Here is a 16,591-nt window from a genome sequence, read left to right on the forward strand (position 1 = left end):
ATGACGTGGCCAGCCTGATCAACATCCGCACAGCCATCCCCCTTTGCTGAAGGTGGCATCTGTGCTCCACTTCCTGGCCACAGGCACTTACCAACACACAGGGGCCAAATGCATGGCATGTCCCAATCATGCTTCTCTGTTGTGTTAAACCAAGTGCCTGATGCACTACTGAAGCACGCAAGTGCCCACATATCGTTACCAAGGACACCAAAGGAGGCAAATGCCACCAAAATAGCATTCCATTCACTGGCAGGCATGCCCAATGTAATTGGTGCCCTCGACTGTACCCATGTAGAGTTGGTAGTCCCACATGCCGTGGAGGCGGTGTACCGCAATCGGATGCTATACCATTCCATCAATGTGCAGATAGCGTGTGATGCCAGCCAGATAATAACACATTGCCGTGCCAGATACCCAGGATCCACGCATGATGCCATGGTGCTGCGGAACTTCTCACTACCCCGCTACATGGAAGGAGACGTTGTATGAAGTGGCTGGCTGTTGGGTGAGTCTGCCTTCTGGGCCATGGGGGCAGATGGATTGGGGGGGTACATGCATATGCAAGTGAAATGCCCTCTGGGCCATGGGAGCAGATGGATTGGGGGGTACATGCATATGCAAGGGGAATGCCCTCTGGGCCATGGGGGCAGATGGATTGGGGGGGTACATGCATATGAAAGGGGAATGCCCTCTGGGCCATGCGGGCAGATGGATTGGGGGGTACATGCATATGCAAGGGGAATGCCCTCTGGGCCATGGGGACAGATGGATTTGGGGGGAATGGAAGTTTCTTAAGTCATCCGCCGACACACAGCACTCACATTTGCACGCAAAATGCCCGTAGCCAAGACATACATTGGGTGGCCTGGTGGTTTAAAAGCCTAGGACCCTAGGTCGTGTATGTCACACAAGGCTCCCTCTATGGATTGGCATGCACTGTACAGGGCTGACAGTCATGTGGATGTGGCTGCCAATGATGAGATTGTGCATATGAACTTGAATGATGTACAGACTTAGCACACCTGTCAACTGAGCTTCATCCTCACACATACCTCCTTCTGCTCCCATGTAGGTGATGCTGGATATCCTCTGAAGCCGTGGCTACTCACCCCTGTCAGGAACCCGCAGAACAGGCACGAGGAGGACTTCAATCGTGCACATACACGTACACGTGTGGTCATTGAGCAGACGTTTGGCCTTTTGAGGGCACGGTTTCGCTGCATTAGCAGGTCGGCAGGGGCACTCATATACGGGCTTGAGAAGGTGGGCAAGATCATCACGGCATGTGAAATGCTGCATAACATGTGCATCCGGCAGAACATACCCCTGCCACCTGACGTGGAGCTGCCACCACCTGGTGAAGTAGAAGGAGAGGAAGGAGTAGAAGTAGGACATAGGCCAGGAAGCGAAACACGTGAGGGTCGCGCAGTGCGCCAAATGGTCATAGACCAATCATTCTGATATACATTGATGCAGAGGGTGCCATGTGTTGTGAACTGTGGGCACTGGGTGTGTGGGCACATGTGCACGAACCACCATGAAGCAATAAATTGACATAAAAAAAATCAGCAATGTACACTCATGTGATGTTTGCTACACAACTGGTGTATTCGTGAGGAATTTAGTACAACATGATTCAACAATCCACGCCCCCACCACCACTCCACCTCCCCCACCCTACTCCCATGCCCCCAAACACCCCAGTACTACACACTACACCCACCACCCCTCCAGCTCCCCCCACCCTACTCCCATGCTCCTGAACACCCCAGTACTACACACTACACCCACCACCACCCTCCACCCACCCCCTAGAACCCAAAGTCAACTATGGCACGACATGTGTCCGGATGTATACCCAAAGAGATTCTGCAGGGTGGCCCTGCTACTGTTGAGCCCCCTTCGGAGGTGTGGGTTGGATCTCTGAGCAGCGGGAACTCTGCAGGGACATGAGCACGGGGCTGGTCTGCCTCGAGGTCGCTGGCGTGGATGATGCGGATGACCCAGATGGTTGTGATCCCAGGGGCAGGGTTTGCCGTTGGTCCATGCTGTCAGCAATCCTGGTGAGGATCTGACCCAAGGCATTGAAGCCATCACACACTTGCTGTGCACTTGAGTTAATGGCCTGGATTACAGCCGCAGTGCTTTCCTGGATGATACGGCATGTTGTCTCCCCTTCAGCAAGGTACTGCTGCACATAGCCTTGCATCACCTCCTGCTGGGCCTCCATCCTGGAGAGAAGTCCCTCAATGTCCCGTATGGCAGTGTGGGTTGTGGTCGGTGGGTGATGTGGTGGCACAGCATGAATCATGGGGCTGTGCATGGCCGGAGACCACTCTCCATGGCTGCCCTGGTCGGATGAGTTCCGCCGAGGTGTGTCCTGTGGGGTGGTCTGCGGGCTTGGTGTGTGCACTACAGACTCTGAGTGGGCAAGTCCTGCATTGCCCTCATTGTCCGGCTCATTTCCCTCATCAACACTATGATCTGCCGATGCAGCCATCTCCCCAATTGTGCTGGCAGCAGCAGACTGTGTGCCATCCTCCATGCCTGCTGTGTCCTCAGCCAGTGTGGAGGGTGTAACCAGGGGTGCAGGGGCAGGTGTCTGCTCGTCCTGTGTGGTTGTCTGTGCGGCTGTATTGGCACCGGTTGTTGACCCGCTTCCCACTTGGCCCATCCTTGGTCCACTTGAGGTTGATGGTCCTGTGCCATCAGCTTGCCTCCTAGGCCTTTTGGCCGCTGTTGTGCATTGTGCACTCCATGTGCTTCATCACTGTCTGAACTCGTACCTGTGGGGGACAGAGAGTGGCAGGGCATCAGTGATTGTGGCGCTTGCATTATGCATGCATTGGTCTTTGGGCATGTGGCGCCATCTAATCAGTTGCATTCCTGGCTTTGTAGGGGACTGTGTACATGCAATTTTGGAGGGTGCATTTTGAAAGCGTAGTCGTGTTCACATGTACACCATGTTGGCTGCTGTTGTCCTTGATGTGTGTTGGGAGTGTCGTCTTGGGTGACACATGCCCGTAATATGTGTGTCGGGTGTGTATTCGTGTATGGGCGCAACATGCATTGGGATGGGATAGTGCTGGACCCGGCATGTGTATATGGATATGTGTAGGTGTGCATGATGGGCCATGTAGCATTGCTGCCACATTTGGGGGACAATGATTTTGATTAGTTATCGTGATTTTGTAGGGACACTCACCTTCATCTGCCAATGTTGGCACGCCAAACTCTGCTCCATCAACTTCGATTGACTCCACGTCTATGACAGAGCTGCAGGTCTCCTCCCATCTGGCCAATTTCAGTGGTGAGTGTGGTCCTCCTCCTGTTGCCAGCCCTGGCTCCGATTGGACGACAATATGTGCCGGACTCTCAGCCTCAGGTTGTCCCACCATTTTTTACAATCGCGCACTGTGCGTGCGGTGGTGCCGACTGCACTTACTTTCTGGACCACTTCTTCCCAGATGGCCTTCTTCTTTCGCAGGGCTGGACACCTCAGGTCATTGCAGAACACAACTTCAGCATTTGACACTAGGGTGTCAGCTAACATGTTGAGCTCATTGTCTGTGAAACGTGGTTTGCGCAGGTGGGCCGTGCTTTTCCGGGTGGCCTTTGACATGTTGTCCGTGGTGGCCTAGGAGTTGTGGTGTAGAAGGTACTGTAAGTGAAGGATGGCAATGGATTGTGTTTTTGAAGATGGCCGCCATGGCATTTCCCGTTCCGGCGCGATGACATTACTTCCGGGTCCGGTATTAATGGACCCGTTATTAACACTATGTTCATAACGGTAGCGCTATTTAGGGGTTGCCGAGGCCGGAGGTGTTCTGTGCGTATTGGTCGATACCGCTATCTGTGGGTTTGAGGGCATGCCAGTACGGCCGTTACTGGCATGCAGGGGTGCACGTGCTCGTGCACTCTTGATCTCCTGCTATTTGCGGGTTGGTGCAAAGCCGGACATGTTATTACCGCCATGCCGGTACGGGCTGATTTCTAGCGCCAACTTTGTGATGAAGCCCATTGTCCCCCCATCCACACTTACCACTCCACTTCCCAAATGTTTCCATTGCGCATGTGCTGCAACAATGAGGACCAGAAAGATATTTTGAGTGGTGAGCTTGATGCATCCTCCTAAATTAGATAGATACATCTGTCCCATGCACCCGTCACACAAGAGGTGACAGCAACCAGTACTCCTTCCACTTGCAGCAGCTACACCGCCAGCTTCATTTTGTAAATATTAGCAGACTAAATGTTTACATCTAAAGCAGGTTAGTATTTGTTTTCATATATTGTACATACTTGCACACACATTGATTTGAGTCTGATGTTTCATTTTCTGTAGGAAACAGACATGCTTTGTGGCATGCTCTGAATGTTTTACATCGTCAGACATTCTGCGACTCCTGACCTTTAAGCTCATGCCATTTTGTGTGCTTATAATGAACTTGTATTTGCACCCATAGGAGTACATCGACCTGCCTTAGGCTCGGGCTGGAGTGCTGCTACTGGCCTTGTATGCCGCTGAATCCTGGGTTGATTTCTGTCATGTAATTGTACATTTACAACAGTAGGACTACAAATATGGGAATGTAGAGTTTTGTTAGCATACAATCCAGTATTAGCTCTAAAGATTAGAGATCTCTGAAGACCTTCTCACTCCTTCAAAGACTTAAAGATCCACCACAAAACAACCTGTGAAGTCACCAGTTTGTAGTTACTGTTTGCCTCAAGCATGTTGTTTTTGATTTTTATTAAACAATTTATTATTAGTTTGCAGTGCTGTTTGATGAATACAGGGGCATATTGAGAAGTCAACTAGGGGCTATGCGAGGTTGAGTCTTTCAGATCATCCCATCACCATAGATCCAAACATGAAGATCCCTCAAGTAGATCTAAGTCGTGTCAGAGTAGGTTAATCTTACAATACTTATCCAGCTCATTCTTACATCCCTAGCAACCTTGTCGTGCATAACATGTGCACATAGCAGATGTGCATCAAAACAATGGGAGGATGAATTCCTTGCCAGCACGAGGCCCTCCTGAGGGTTCTCAGCTCCACTAGACTACACTACAATGGGACATCCTCCCCTCCACCTTGGCAGAGCTAAAGGTAAAAGAGCCCCCTTTCTAATCACAAGGGGGCATCCATACAGTCATGCCCACCCTCAACTTGTGCCCTGGTGGGGATCGTGTTACTATGCCAGATCCTCAAAGAAATAGCATGAACCTGCATTCTCACCTGTACCACATAGTCATCCACCAATTGTAAGAACAGTGTATGAAGGAGTAATCTCATATGGATGCGTTTGGGACTGCTATTGACTCATACCTAAGAGATAAGAAGAAAAGGCAAACAATTATTTTTGCCTAGTGCACTGTATTATTATTAGTAAATCATGTCAGTTCCATGTGATAAAAACGAATCATTAAATAACGAATGACATTTTAACGAATTAAAAAGAACGACAAAAATAACGATTTTTTCGGGGGGCACCCCTGCTAAAAACCCACCTAATCGCCCTCCCCAACAAGATTTAAACCTTTGCCCCACCCCCACATATATATATTTAAAATATAAATCGCTATTTTTTCATTGTTTTCAATTCGTTGAAGTTGTCATTCGTTATGTTTTTTCTTATATTCACTGCATACCATCATGCCTACTAGCACTGCGCCTATGACACATCCCTGCAGCGTTTAGGTGTCCAAGCAGTTCATTGTTTTTTTGTCATTCACAGATTTTCACTGTGATTCTTGCCGTCACTAAAACAGAGTGTATTTTAAATCCTAACTCATACTGCTTCTCCTTGGAGCATTCAAAACTAGTTTTCAAACTAAATTATCGTATTGCTTTTCTTGATGCCTTCAACACTAACTACTGCATTAGCTTATTCTCAGCTGCTCATTTCTCATTTCTGTCTGGTTCTTCTTCAGTTGCTGATCATTGTTGGTTAAGATGACTGCTGCCAAAGATTATTATTATTATTGTATTTATTGAGTGTGGGTCCAGCTTCCAGAACCAACAGAGTGCTTTCCAGAGGTGTACAAAAATACAGATACGTAATGGAGCGCTTTACAGAGGTATACAACAGTACCGATCATAACAGAGTGCTTTTCGTTCAAAGGTAACAACAGAACAGCTATACACTGGGGGATGGGATATAGAGGGGTACAGAGGAGGGGTACAGCTGTACAGGGTGGTGGGGAGAAGAAGGGTGAGCGGCATCTAGCGAGTCAGGTGGCACGAGGGCTGATGTGATGGCCTATGTGTTGAGGCAGAGATATTTCTTGGATAGGTGGGTCTTGAGTTCTTTTCTGAATTGTAGTAGCGTGGGGGCGACTCTGATGCTGACGGGGAGGAGGTTTCATATTCTTGGGGCATAAGCAGAGAAGGCTTGTTTTCTGGTACTTTCCTTTCTGCAGCAGTGGATTTCAAGTCTGCACGTGTCCTGGCTTCGGGTGATGCACTGTCTGCCGGAGATGCTGAGTTTTTCAACAAGTTAGCTGGATGACATGATGGTGACTGCCTTATAGATGATACACCAAGACTCGAGGGTGGTACGTGCGTGCATTGGGAGTCAGTGAAGGTCGATGAGGGACAGGGTGATGTGGTTGTATCTGCATAGACCCTTGATGAGGCAGACAGCCACATATAGGACATTTCTATAGGGTACAAGGGAGGATGAGAGGAGGCCTTCAAGGAGTGCATTGCCCCCATCCAGGTGGGATAGGACCAGTACTTCAACAGTTGATCTAAAGCTGTCCGGAGGCTGGAAGGGCTTGACTTTTTGCAAGAGGGAGAGCTGATACCAAGCAGTCTGAGTTTTCTTAGCTATTGTCTCTTGAAGGAGAGGTGTTTGTCGATGTGGAACCCGAGGGACTTGGCGCAGGAGGTAAGCACAGGCGTGAATCCCTCATAGTTAATGTTTGATAGCCAGAACTGTATGTCTGGGTGTTCGATGCTGTTGGTAAGGAGTAGAAATTTGGTGTTTGAGCGGTTGAGCTTCAAGTATGCACTGGATATCCAAGACTGGATCAGCGAGAAGCAGCTTTTAAGCCTATGGATGTCCTTGATTATGTTGATCTTGAGGTAGAGCTGTGTGTCATTGGCGTATTGGTAGATGTGGTTGTTGTGTGTAGCTAGCAGGGCTTCCAGCGAATCCATGTATAGATTTAGTATCACTGGGGAGAGGATGGAACCCTGTGGGACTCCTCACGTGTCGGGTAGCATTGACTATCTAGAGGAGTCCATCTGAACAAACTGCAGGCGGTTGGCGAGGTAGGACTTGAACCAGCGTAGAACAAGGTTGCTGATCCTCATGCACTGATGTAGAGTGTCTGTAAGCACCTGGTGGCCTACTGTGTCGAAAGCAGCCGAGAGATCGAGTAGAACCAGTAGGCAGGGGGCCGTCATCAAGAATGTTGAGGGTTTCGTCGATGACCTGTATGGTTGCCATCTCCATGCTGAATCTGGCTGTGAACACAGATTGGTAGGTATTTTACCTAGGAAGGATTTGTCCTGTTTTTAGGGTCGATGGGAATGTGCCTTGATGTCCAGTGCTACTACACAAGTTGGGCGAGATTTCATCATTTCATGAGATTTTGTCATTAAATCTGCCAAATTCGCTGGGTTCACTGAGGATTCTAACTTCTAACAAAAAATTGATACCAGAGGATTAATACATTTTGTTTTCTTTTTTGCTTTAGTTGCAGTAAAGGATCTCACTAGTATTTACACAGAGACAAATTGAATGATAGATTATGATGTTAGAGGATAAGGGGCTGCAACACATGCATTTGGATATAGTATTTGCAAAAGGGAATGCCCCTTCAAGGTTAACCTCCTTTGCTTGTCATGTAGATAGGGTCCACCACCAAGAAACCTCTGTTAATTCAATTCCTTGTGTGTCATGAAGTGCTGTTCTCCTCCGATTTCTTGACCTCACATTCTTTGTGACAAAAACCTGATCCTTCCACTTTCTTTACACATGGTTTATTACTAATCCACACATGTAAAATGTCATAAGTCAGTTCATTCAAAATTGATTATTCTTTATATTTTAATCATTCGTTTTCAAACTAATTAACCAAGTAAATTTCAACAGAAAATTCCCCAACAAACAATAAATGCCATATTGTCTATTCTAAACTGTTACCTTCTAGTCTCCAAAAGCTCAATATTTAACTGCATTGTGACTCCTTACTCACTCTCTGGTTCTAAACATGGGATTGTATTCTTAACTTCTGATCAAATCGGGACCTTGGAAGTCATGTGTTTTAATCAATCCCTGCTCTTCCTCTTTAACTGTCTTGTCTCTGATTTCTTTATCAACTCTTATGGGAGCAGGGATGGCAAGGGGATATCTAGTATTTCTTAAAAACACCCATCCCTCACTCTAGCCTAATCCCAGGGGACCCCAGTAGATCAGGGGTCTGCCACTCTTTAGCTCACCAGATGTGTTGAGCTATGACTCCCATGATTCCTCACCATTGACTATGCAGGCTAGGGTTGACGGTAGTGGAAGTTAAAATCACCTGGACAGACAAACAACCCCTGCAATAGATACATCTTTTCACCATTACCAAACTCTGTAGTCTCCTAAGACATTCTGAGGAACCATGTGGGAAGTATTGTGGTGAACCAGATGAAGGACTCAGACAGTGGCTCATGATTCAAGGGTGTTTATTTAAAATGAAAGAAAAATGCCTTCCTGGCCCTACTGCTACGAGGGATATTACCTACCTTCTAATCAAAAACTAAGGGTCTTTTTTTAGTCAAAGTCCATTAGATATAGTCCTGAGTCCCAAAACCTGGTTAACTAACTGGCCCTACCACTTTGGAAAATCCACCTAAAAGAAAAGGAAACAGAAAATCTGTGCATCAGGCAATGGGAGCAAGAGAGGAGGACAGGTCATTAATTGAGAGAGCAAACTGGCAGCAGGATAGCGGCAGACCCTGGAAGACCCCCTAGCTTGGAGACCCTGCTGGTATCTGGCAGCGTCCCCAATAAGGCCAGTTATAGAAAAGCACACTGATCTGTGGCTCCAAAGCTTGTTATTCATAAAAGGACTCATCTGTAATTTAATAATGTTTGTGTAAAGTGAAGAATTGTACTCCCATTCTAAATTCAACAGCAATCCGCTGTGCATGATTGTTCATGACTTAAGTATACATTGCAGTGTGGTTGGTTCCCCACTCCTCCCATGATCGGTTTATGCATGCAAGTGCTGTGAGGAGACTCCTTCTGCCAGCTCTCCCCAGGAATGACAGAAGCTGACTCAGCTGGCCACCTGTTAAAGCCCTGAGGAAGATCTTTGTGTACAGGTCGAAACACGTGTTGGCAGCATATCAGTAAAAAGAATGTGTACCAAGAATTCGAATCATCGTGTTTTTTTTTGTATAAGCTTGTAGTTATGAATCAACATGTATGAAACACTTGATTCAGTTTATTTGTGAACTTTTGAAGGTGTAGCGCATTACGTCCACACATTGTTTTTGTTTGGTTTTGTGATCCAGTGTTAGTGTCATCCAAGCTGACTGATGCTTGCTGATCAACTATCTGCGGATTTCTATGGTAACTCTTACAGTAATCTCTGAACTGTAACACAGGTACATAGCTCGATGAGGGAATAACACAGCTTTTCTCCCTTTTTTTTAAAAGAAAAAGGAGGCCGGGTCAATAGCCTGTGTATATGGCTTCTGCCTGGCCCAATCACTTAGATTACTTATTTTCAGTTTCCAAGTTCCTTTAGAATATAATGACACAGTTCACAGTTTTCTTGTAGATTCTTTTGATGAAAAGAAGACAAATACCTTCACTACTGTTTCTCTTGGTCCAACCTTCATGGCGCTGGGACTCTGCAGGTTTTTATCAACAGTTTCAAGTGTATCTGGAGTTTAGGCAACCATTTACAAAAAAAGCCTACAATGGTTAAAAGTCTTTCAAACCAAAAGAAACTGCAGAAATTCAAGGTACACTTTAATATAAAAGCACTGCACTCCCCAAGAAAAGAATATTCAGAATTAGATTTCACATGTTGATTATTTTTGTCTGGGCCACGCTCCCGGATAGAAATAAAGTGCATGCTATTAAGTGTTTCAGGTAAAGTGATTTAATTATTAACAGCCAACCTACTGTCTATGGCGTATTAGTGTATTAAGCGGCGTTATACTGAAAAGTAAGAGAGTCATGTTATGCTTTCTGATGGGAGTCCCCTCCCTTATATCTCTCTGAGATCTCAAAGAGAGGCAAATGTGGGACCTTCCTTCAATCATCTGATCAGAAAGACAGTGGCTCAATGAAAGGGGGACATGGCGTAGGCACTGGAAGGTAGGATAAGGGTGACTTAAAGGGGGAAGTGGCAGGCTTCCTTCAGTATAGCGAGCCCGCCTAGCCCCAGCTTCTGACAACATCCAACAACTGGCTCCAACACTGCTGATTACATCCTGGCTACCCACCCCCACAATATAGAGCCAGAAGGTGATAAACATGTCATACCACCTACCTGCTACAAAGGACACATAGAATATCAAATACATAGACTAACACATACATCTAACCAGGTATCCCTGCTATCTACAGTAGAACAGTCCATCAGTACTATCAAGACCAGTACTTTGAACAATGAATTGGGATTGCACTCATTTCGATGTATTGGCATATCCATCACCAAAGCAAATATGTAGACATTCATGTGGATACAGCCTTTTTGCAAAACTCTTTAAACCGTTTTATTTTTCCTTTTAATTGTGATAAATCATGGATTAACTCTTAATCATTACTATAGTTACCAACATATCAGATCTATTGACGTAAAGAAATAACTATTTTGAGGTAATCAGATGTTGTCAATTAAACCAGTGCAGCGGGAATGTAAGAGTGTGAACTATAATGATGTCTCTCATGAATTGGGCGGGTTCTGAGCTCACGTGTGTGTGTTTGTCATCATCACAGGTCTTTGAAGAAGAGCACCACATCCTATACCTCGACCATGGAGGTGTGATCGTAGCCATCAAGGACACGTCGATCCCTCTGAAAATACTCAAGTAAGTCCTTAGTCGCCTTAAGCATATGTTCACCACCATGTCCCTTGCGGAGGTGCTCGCATGTTGAGGCCCGTTCACAGCTAAATGGGCTGCATTTAGAGCATGATTGTCAATGGAATTGAGGGATGTTACAAGACATTTCTTTTATAGAGCTGTATTAATCCCTGGTCATATTGAAAAGGCAAAAATGTAGCGGGGGAGGGCACAGGTGAGATATATTAGGTAAATCAAGTGCATAGGCTGCAGTGATCAGTATGTGTACATATACACGCACTCTCTTAGAGCCATTTTAGGCTTACTGGAAAGGTTGTCTAAAATTAAATAAGGCTGTTCATCATTTTCAGTTCTTTCCCCCAACTGCGACGCTCCTTGCCCCATACTCTTCACCATCAGACCAACCCTCCAGCCTTTGGGCTGTCTCTGAAGTACTGTCTGTTCTCTATTGCAGCCATGCCTCCTCTTGTCATTCAGATTCCTGGGCAATCGGTCAGGAGAGCTCCTAATAGTGCCACACTCGATCGCAATAATATATGTTTTCATCGCTCCATATGCAGCAACAACCCTAACCTTCATCAACAGCTGGACCAGATAAATACCCCCCTTGCTGGTCTCTGAAGAGAATAAGGAAATGAAACACAGATCATTAGAAAAAAATGATTGGGTTACAAAATGTGGAAATCAGTGGATCTGTATGGCCTAGATCTTAGATTAGGATCCCATTACTATTAAAAGGGGGATGTAAGAAACAGACACAAATAATCTCAGGGAGCTGTACAAAATGTATCTACTCCCGATTAGAATGACAGTTAGTATGATGAGAGCATCAACATGGTCCAAGGACACACTGTAAATGAAGTGCAGTCACAGACATACCTTGAGTATTGCTAGATGCCTGTCTAAACTAGCAAATTACAGATGTTTTTATAGTTTGGGTGGGTTTTCTGAATACAATTCTATGCAATTATATGTGATGGGATGGGTTAGGGTAATACATAATGTATGAGGAATACGGGGGAGCTGCAGGGTCTCCCCAGCATATAATTTTGTGGAAATGTGTATTTTCGACTTCAGTATTTGTATTTGAAGATAATCACATAGATCCCTCCAAGTGTTGCTGTAAGAAAGTGATGGTGATAATCACATAAATCCCTCTAAGTGTTGCTGTAGAAAGTGATGATGATAAACACATAAATACCTCTAAGTGTTGCTGTAGAAAGTGATGATGATAATCATATAAATCCCTCCAAGTGTTGCTGTAAGAAAGGGATGATGATAATCACATAGATCCCTCCAAGTGTTGCTGTAGAAAGTGATGATGATAATCACATAAATCCCTCCAAGTGTTGCTGTAGAAAGTGATGATGATAATCACATAGATCCCTCCAAGTGTTGCTGTAAGAAAGGGATGATGATAATCAAATAAATCCCTCCAAGTGTTGCTGTAAGAAAGGGATGATGATAATCACATAGATTCCTCCAAGTGTTGCTGTAGAAAGTGATGATAATCACATAAATCCCTCCAAGTGTTGCTGTAAGAAAGTGATGATGATAATCACATAAATCCCTCAAGTGTTGCTGTAGAAAGTGATGATGATAATCACATAAATCCCTCCAAGTGTTGCTGTAGAAAGTGATGATGATAATCACATAATACCTCCAAGTGTTGCTGTAAGAAAGTGATGATGGTAATCACATAAATCCCTCCAAGTGTTGCTGTAGAAAGTGATGATGATAATCACATAAATCCCTCCAAGGGTTGCTGTAATAAGTGATGATGATAATCACATAAATCCCTCTAAGTGTTGCTGTAATAAGTGATGATGATAATCACATAAATCCCTCCAAGGGTTGCTGTAGTAAGTGATGATGATAATCACATAAATCCCTCCAAGTGTTGCTGTAGAAAGTGATGATGATAATCACATAAATCCCTCCAAGTGTTGCTGTAGAAAGTGATGATGATAATCACATAAATCCCTCCAAGTGTTGCTGTAAGAAAGTGATGATGATAATCACATAGATACATCCAAGTGTTGCTGTAAGAAAGTGATGATGATCTATGCTTCAGAGTTTGCCAACTGCACAACGAACAGCAAAAATTAATGCAAGCAAAATGTCTGTGATAAAGCTTCCTTCTACATTAAGACCCAACCATATACATCAAGTGAATACCCTTGAAAAGTATTAAGCATGTATCTACCTATAGTTGCTCCCAGCACAGTAAAAAGTGGCAGCATTTTGCAGAATATTCCAGTGATAAAATCAGGAGGGTGATCTCCCTTGTTCCCCTTAAGGAACACAGCATATGCCTGTGAGCACAAACCCAGGACAAATTGAGGGGATTCCAGCACTCTTTTCTAGTGGCCCTCACTGAAACGCTCAAGCTATTTTAGTGACACAATCTTCACTTCTCTTAAATACAGTTTGGAATTGCGTGATCCATTACTTTTTTATGATGGTCAATTCCAAATTGGTACAATGTAAATTATCGAAAAAATGCAAGGTTTGATATATACAACCCATTTAAAAAACCTGTTCTAGACCCTCAGGAACACAACAGTTATACCCTTATCATCGGTCTCTACTTTTGGGTACGACCATCTAAAATTGAATCACTGTCCTGATGAAGGCGTTCCTCTACACAAATACATTGCAGAGGGAGTATCAGTTTGTCTTCATGTCAGCAGTGAAAATTCCACACTGCAAGTTGTGAATGATGCTCTGGAGATATAAGAATACTTATTGTCAATGTGCATTTGATATTGTAGATCAACAGAATCAATGGTTGTTGAAGGCATACGTGGGCATAAATGGTCAATTCCTCAAATGAGTCTCTTCATCCCTTGGATAGGCAAGCTGAGCTCAGACTCAACATGAACACACGTCCCAATGACCTATAGATTTCCTTGGAACTCAATCCTCTCCCCTATACTATTCAATAATTCAATGGAGACCTAAGGTGACATAATTAGGTAATGTGGATATATGGAAATATGTGTACAAGACTAATTTGTATTTCAGGGTAACAGAAAAACATTACACATGACTGAGTGTCTGGAACACATTCAGAACTGGGTGGAAATACAGTACCTGAAACACAACCCATCAAAAAGAGAATTCTTGCTGCTATCATCCTCACCCTCACAGTTCCTCGTACAAAAGTTGGTTACAACTCTTTCCTCGTTTCGGACGACTGGCCACCATTGATACAAAGTTACAGTGTTTCAACATTAGCAGCAGACATTATTTCAAGAAAAGTGTCAACATTATTTTGAAAAAGGACAGAATATCAACGGCAATCTCTAAAGGCATCTCACCCCTGAATCAAATTTTTGTGACTTTGGGCAAGCCTTGATTATTTCATGACCGACAAAGGGAATGCACAATTGGCTGGATTGCACCAAAACAGCCTGATCTCTTCCAGGTGGAACAGCACGCAGCAGTTCCTCTGATCTCAAGCACACAACATTTGTACCATATTAAACCTGTCTTGATCTTTCCCAATTGGGTCCCAATAGAAGTTGGTTTCAATAGTCTCTGGTACTGAGATAACAAAGGTACCATCTCAGGGGGAGTGTGAGGCTAACCCAGCAACCATTAGCTTCGAATGTCAGTGGAGTTCACCCTATATGTGTTACCTAGTTACACAATCTTAGAGTCCTGTTTGACCAAAGCCTTAACTTGCATGACCAAGAGACCTAAGTGGTAAAGGTTTGGTATTTACATCTCAGGACCTGTAATTATTGTTCCATGCCATTGTTCCCACACATCTGTACTGAAGGAATTATGTAAAGCTACCTGTGTGCCATACCTGGAAAAATTAAGCATAACTGTACAGTCTCTCTCTGGGGCTGGAATTGGTCAGGGCCTGTGCGGTGGAAGTGATTATCACAAAACCCTCAACGCGCAGGCAGAGTGCACCCTTTTTTCCCTCTGATGCCACCCGAGTACAATGCGCACAGCCCCTCAAAAATCAACTCTGTAAGGTGGTGGGATACCTACGGATGAGTGGCAGTATTCTGGTGACCCAGTGCTGAAAATGGGCGTTATTTACTGGGGGATCCCACCAGCGGCAGGGAGGGAGGGACAGTGTGGGCAGCAGTTTTAGATTTTTCTCAAACCCCACAAAACACACACCAACCCAACACAAATAAAAATCTTTCTGGAGAGGTTAATCATGAACCCCTAGAAAATACATCATGAGAAAAGTGTTTCATTTCCTATAATATTGCAAACAATGTTTAAACGGTGCACAACTATTAAACCCCAAAAGTTGCATTTGTTCTGCAGAGTACTATCCTAACAATGTCACAACCTTCCTGAGCAGACGTCCCAGTGGTCTTGTGGTTAAGTGTCTCTGACCCTGGTCCTGGTGTAGTGGGTTTGAATCCCATCTCATTTAAGCAGGTCAAAAGCACTGAAACACTTGAAGGGTGAACATAGATTTCCCGGATCTGGGGAGACGCGTTTTGCCAGATCCCAGATCCGGGAAAATCCAGCCCAATGACCAGCTATGACGGTAGCTTTCCACCTGGCGCATCCAAAGCGCAGGTTCACAATCAGTCTTTACATGCACGAAAGATCTGGGGCCGCCAGCCATATGCCAAGCTGATCATAGTGCATATGAAAACACACAAGCACGGTAACCAGCGAATGCTCTGTTCATTGATATAATGCTGCAGTAAAACCTATAAAAGGCCCGGAGATGACTTTGCAGCCTGTGCCATCCATGGAGATACCATAACAGCACGTAGGATGGGGTATCATAAGCACTTTTATGTGTGGGGCCTAAATCAAATGGTCGTTATAAAAATAAGAGCAAGACATATGGAGAGATGGAAGTGGCTCAGCAGGCCAATGTTTGCAATTCGATCCCTGTACCGTTAAAACAATGCCGCTTGCTATGGGACTAAATATAAGTAATACATTCACATGCAAAACAGAGCGCAGAACGGATGGCGTTCGCCCAAGAGCACAAGGTTGGCCCGTTAAATTGCATATCCTTCACAGACCAACAGTGAATGGCCGTTTCAGACACATTCGGGAAATTCTAAGACGCCCCGAGTTGGCCACTACCATGAGCATCTAAGTGTTATTGATCCCCTTAGTGGAATTTTTGTTGTTTGCACGTGAAATGGAAAAAGCATGCGTTACCTGGACTAGTGAAAACAATATAAATGCCCCCCCGCCATGTACGCATGATGGAAAGCATTTAGAAAGACTCTCATCTACCCTGCCTGCTTTCAGCAGGCACTTAAATCATGCCTTCTCCCTAGGAGAGAGCAAGTGTCTGAAAACAAGGCAAGTGGAGCTCTACGAGGGTGAGGATTCTACAAGGATCTTGTTAAATACTAGTCTGACTCTCAAGCCCTTCCTCTCTTTAAACATGACTAGTGTTGGTCATACAAACCTTCCATGTGAAATAAGAAACGGGAGACGGAGAAACAATGGAGACAAAGTTTTTCCTGCTCTGACAGCCCCATGTCTCTGGATAGCAGTGACAATTCAGACAATACTGTCCCGCTCCATTCCACACTTCAG

The 16,591-nt window shown here is 44.9% G+C and overlaps 1 protein-coding gene across 3 annotated transcripts in view; it reads left to right on the forward strand.

Moving 5' to 3' along the window:
* Nucleotides 1–16,591, forward strand: part of SORCS2 (sortilin related VPS10 domain containing receptor 2) — a 2,879,055-nt gene that overhangs the window by 2,514,525 nt on the left and 347,939 nt on the right. For all 3 annotated transcript variants that reach the window (XM_069632008.1, XM_069632006.1, XM_069632007.1), the window contains exon 13: nt 10,959–11,050. In XM_069632008.1, coding sequence (XP_069488109.1) covers nt 10,959–11,050 — 92 coding nt within the window. The remainder of the gene's footprint in view (nt 1–10,958; nt 11,051–16,591) is intronic.

The sequence above is a fragment of the Ambystoma mexicanum genome, chromosome 6q (assembly GCF_040938575.1).
Source record: "Ambystoma mexicanum isolate Mex_15411 chromosome 6q, UKY_AmexF1_1, whole genome shotgun sequence".
Lineage (NCBI taxonomy): Eukaryota > Metazoa > Chordata > Amphibia > Caudata > Ambystomatidae > Ambystoma > Ambystoma mexicanum.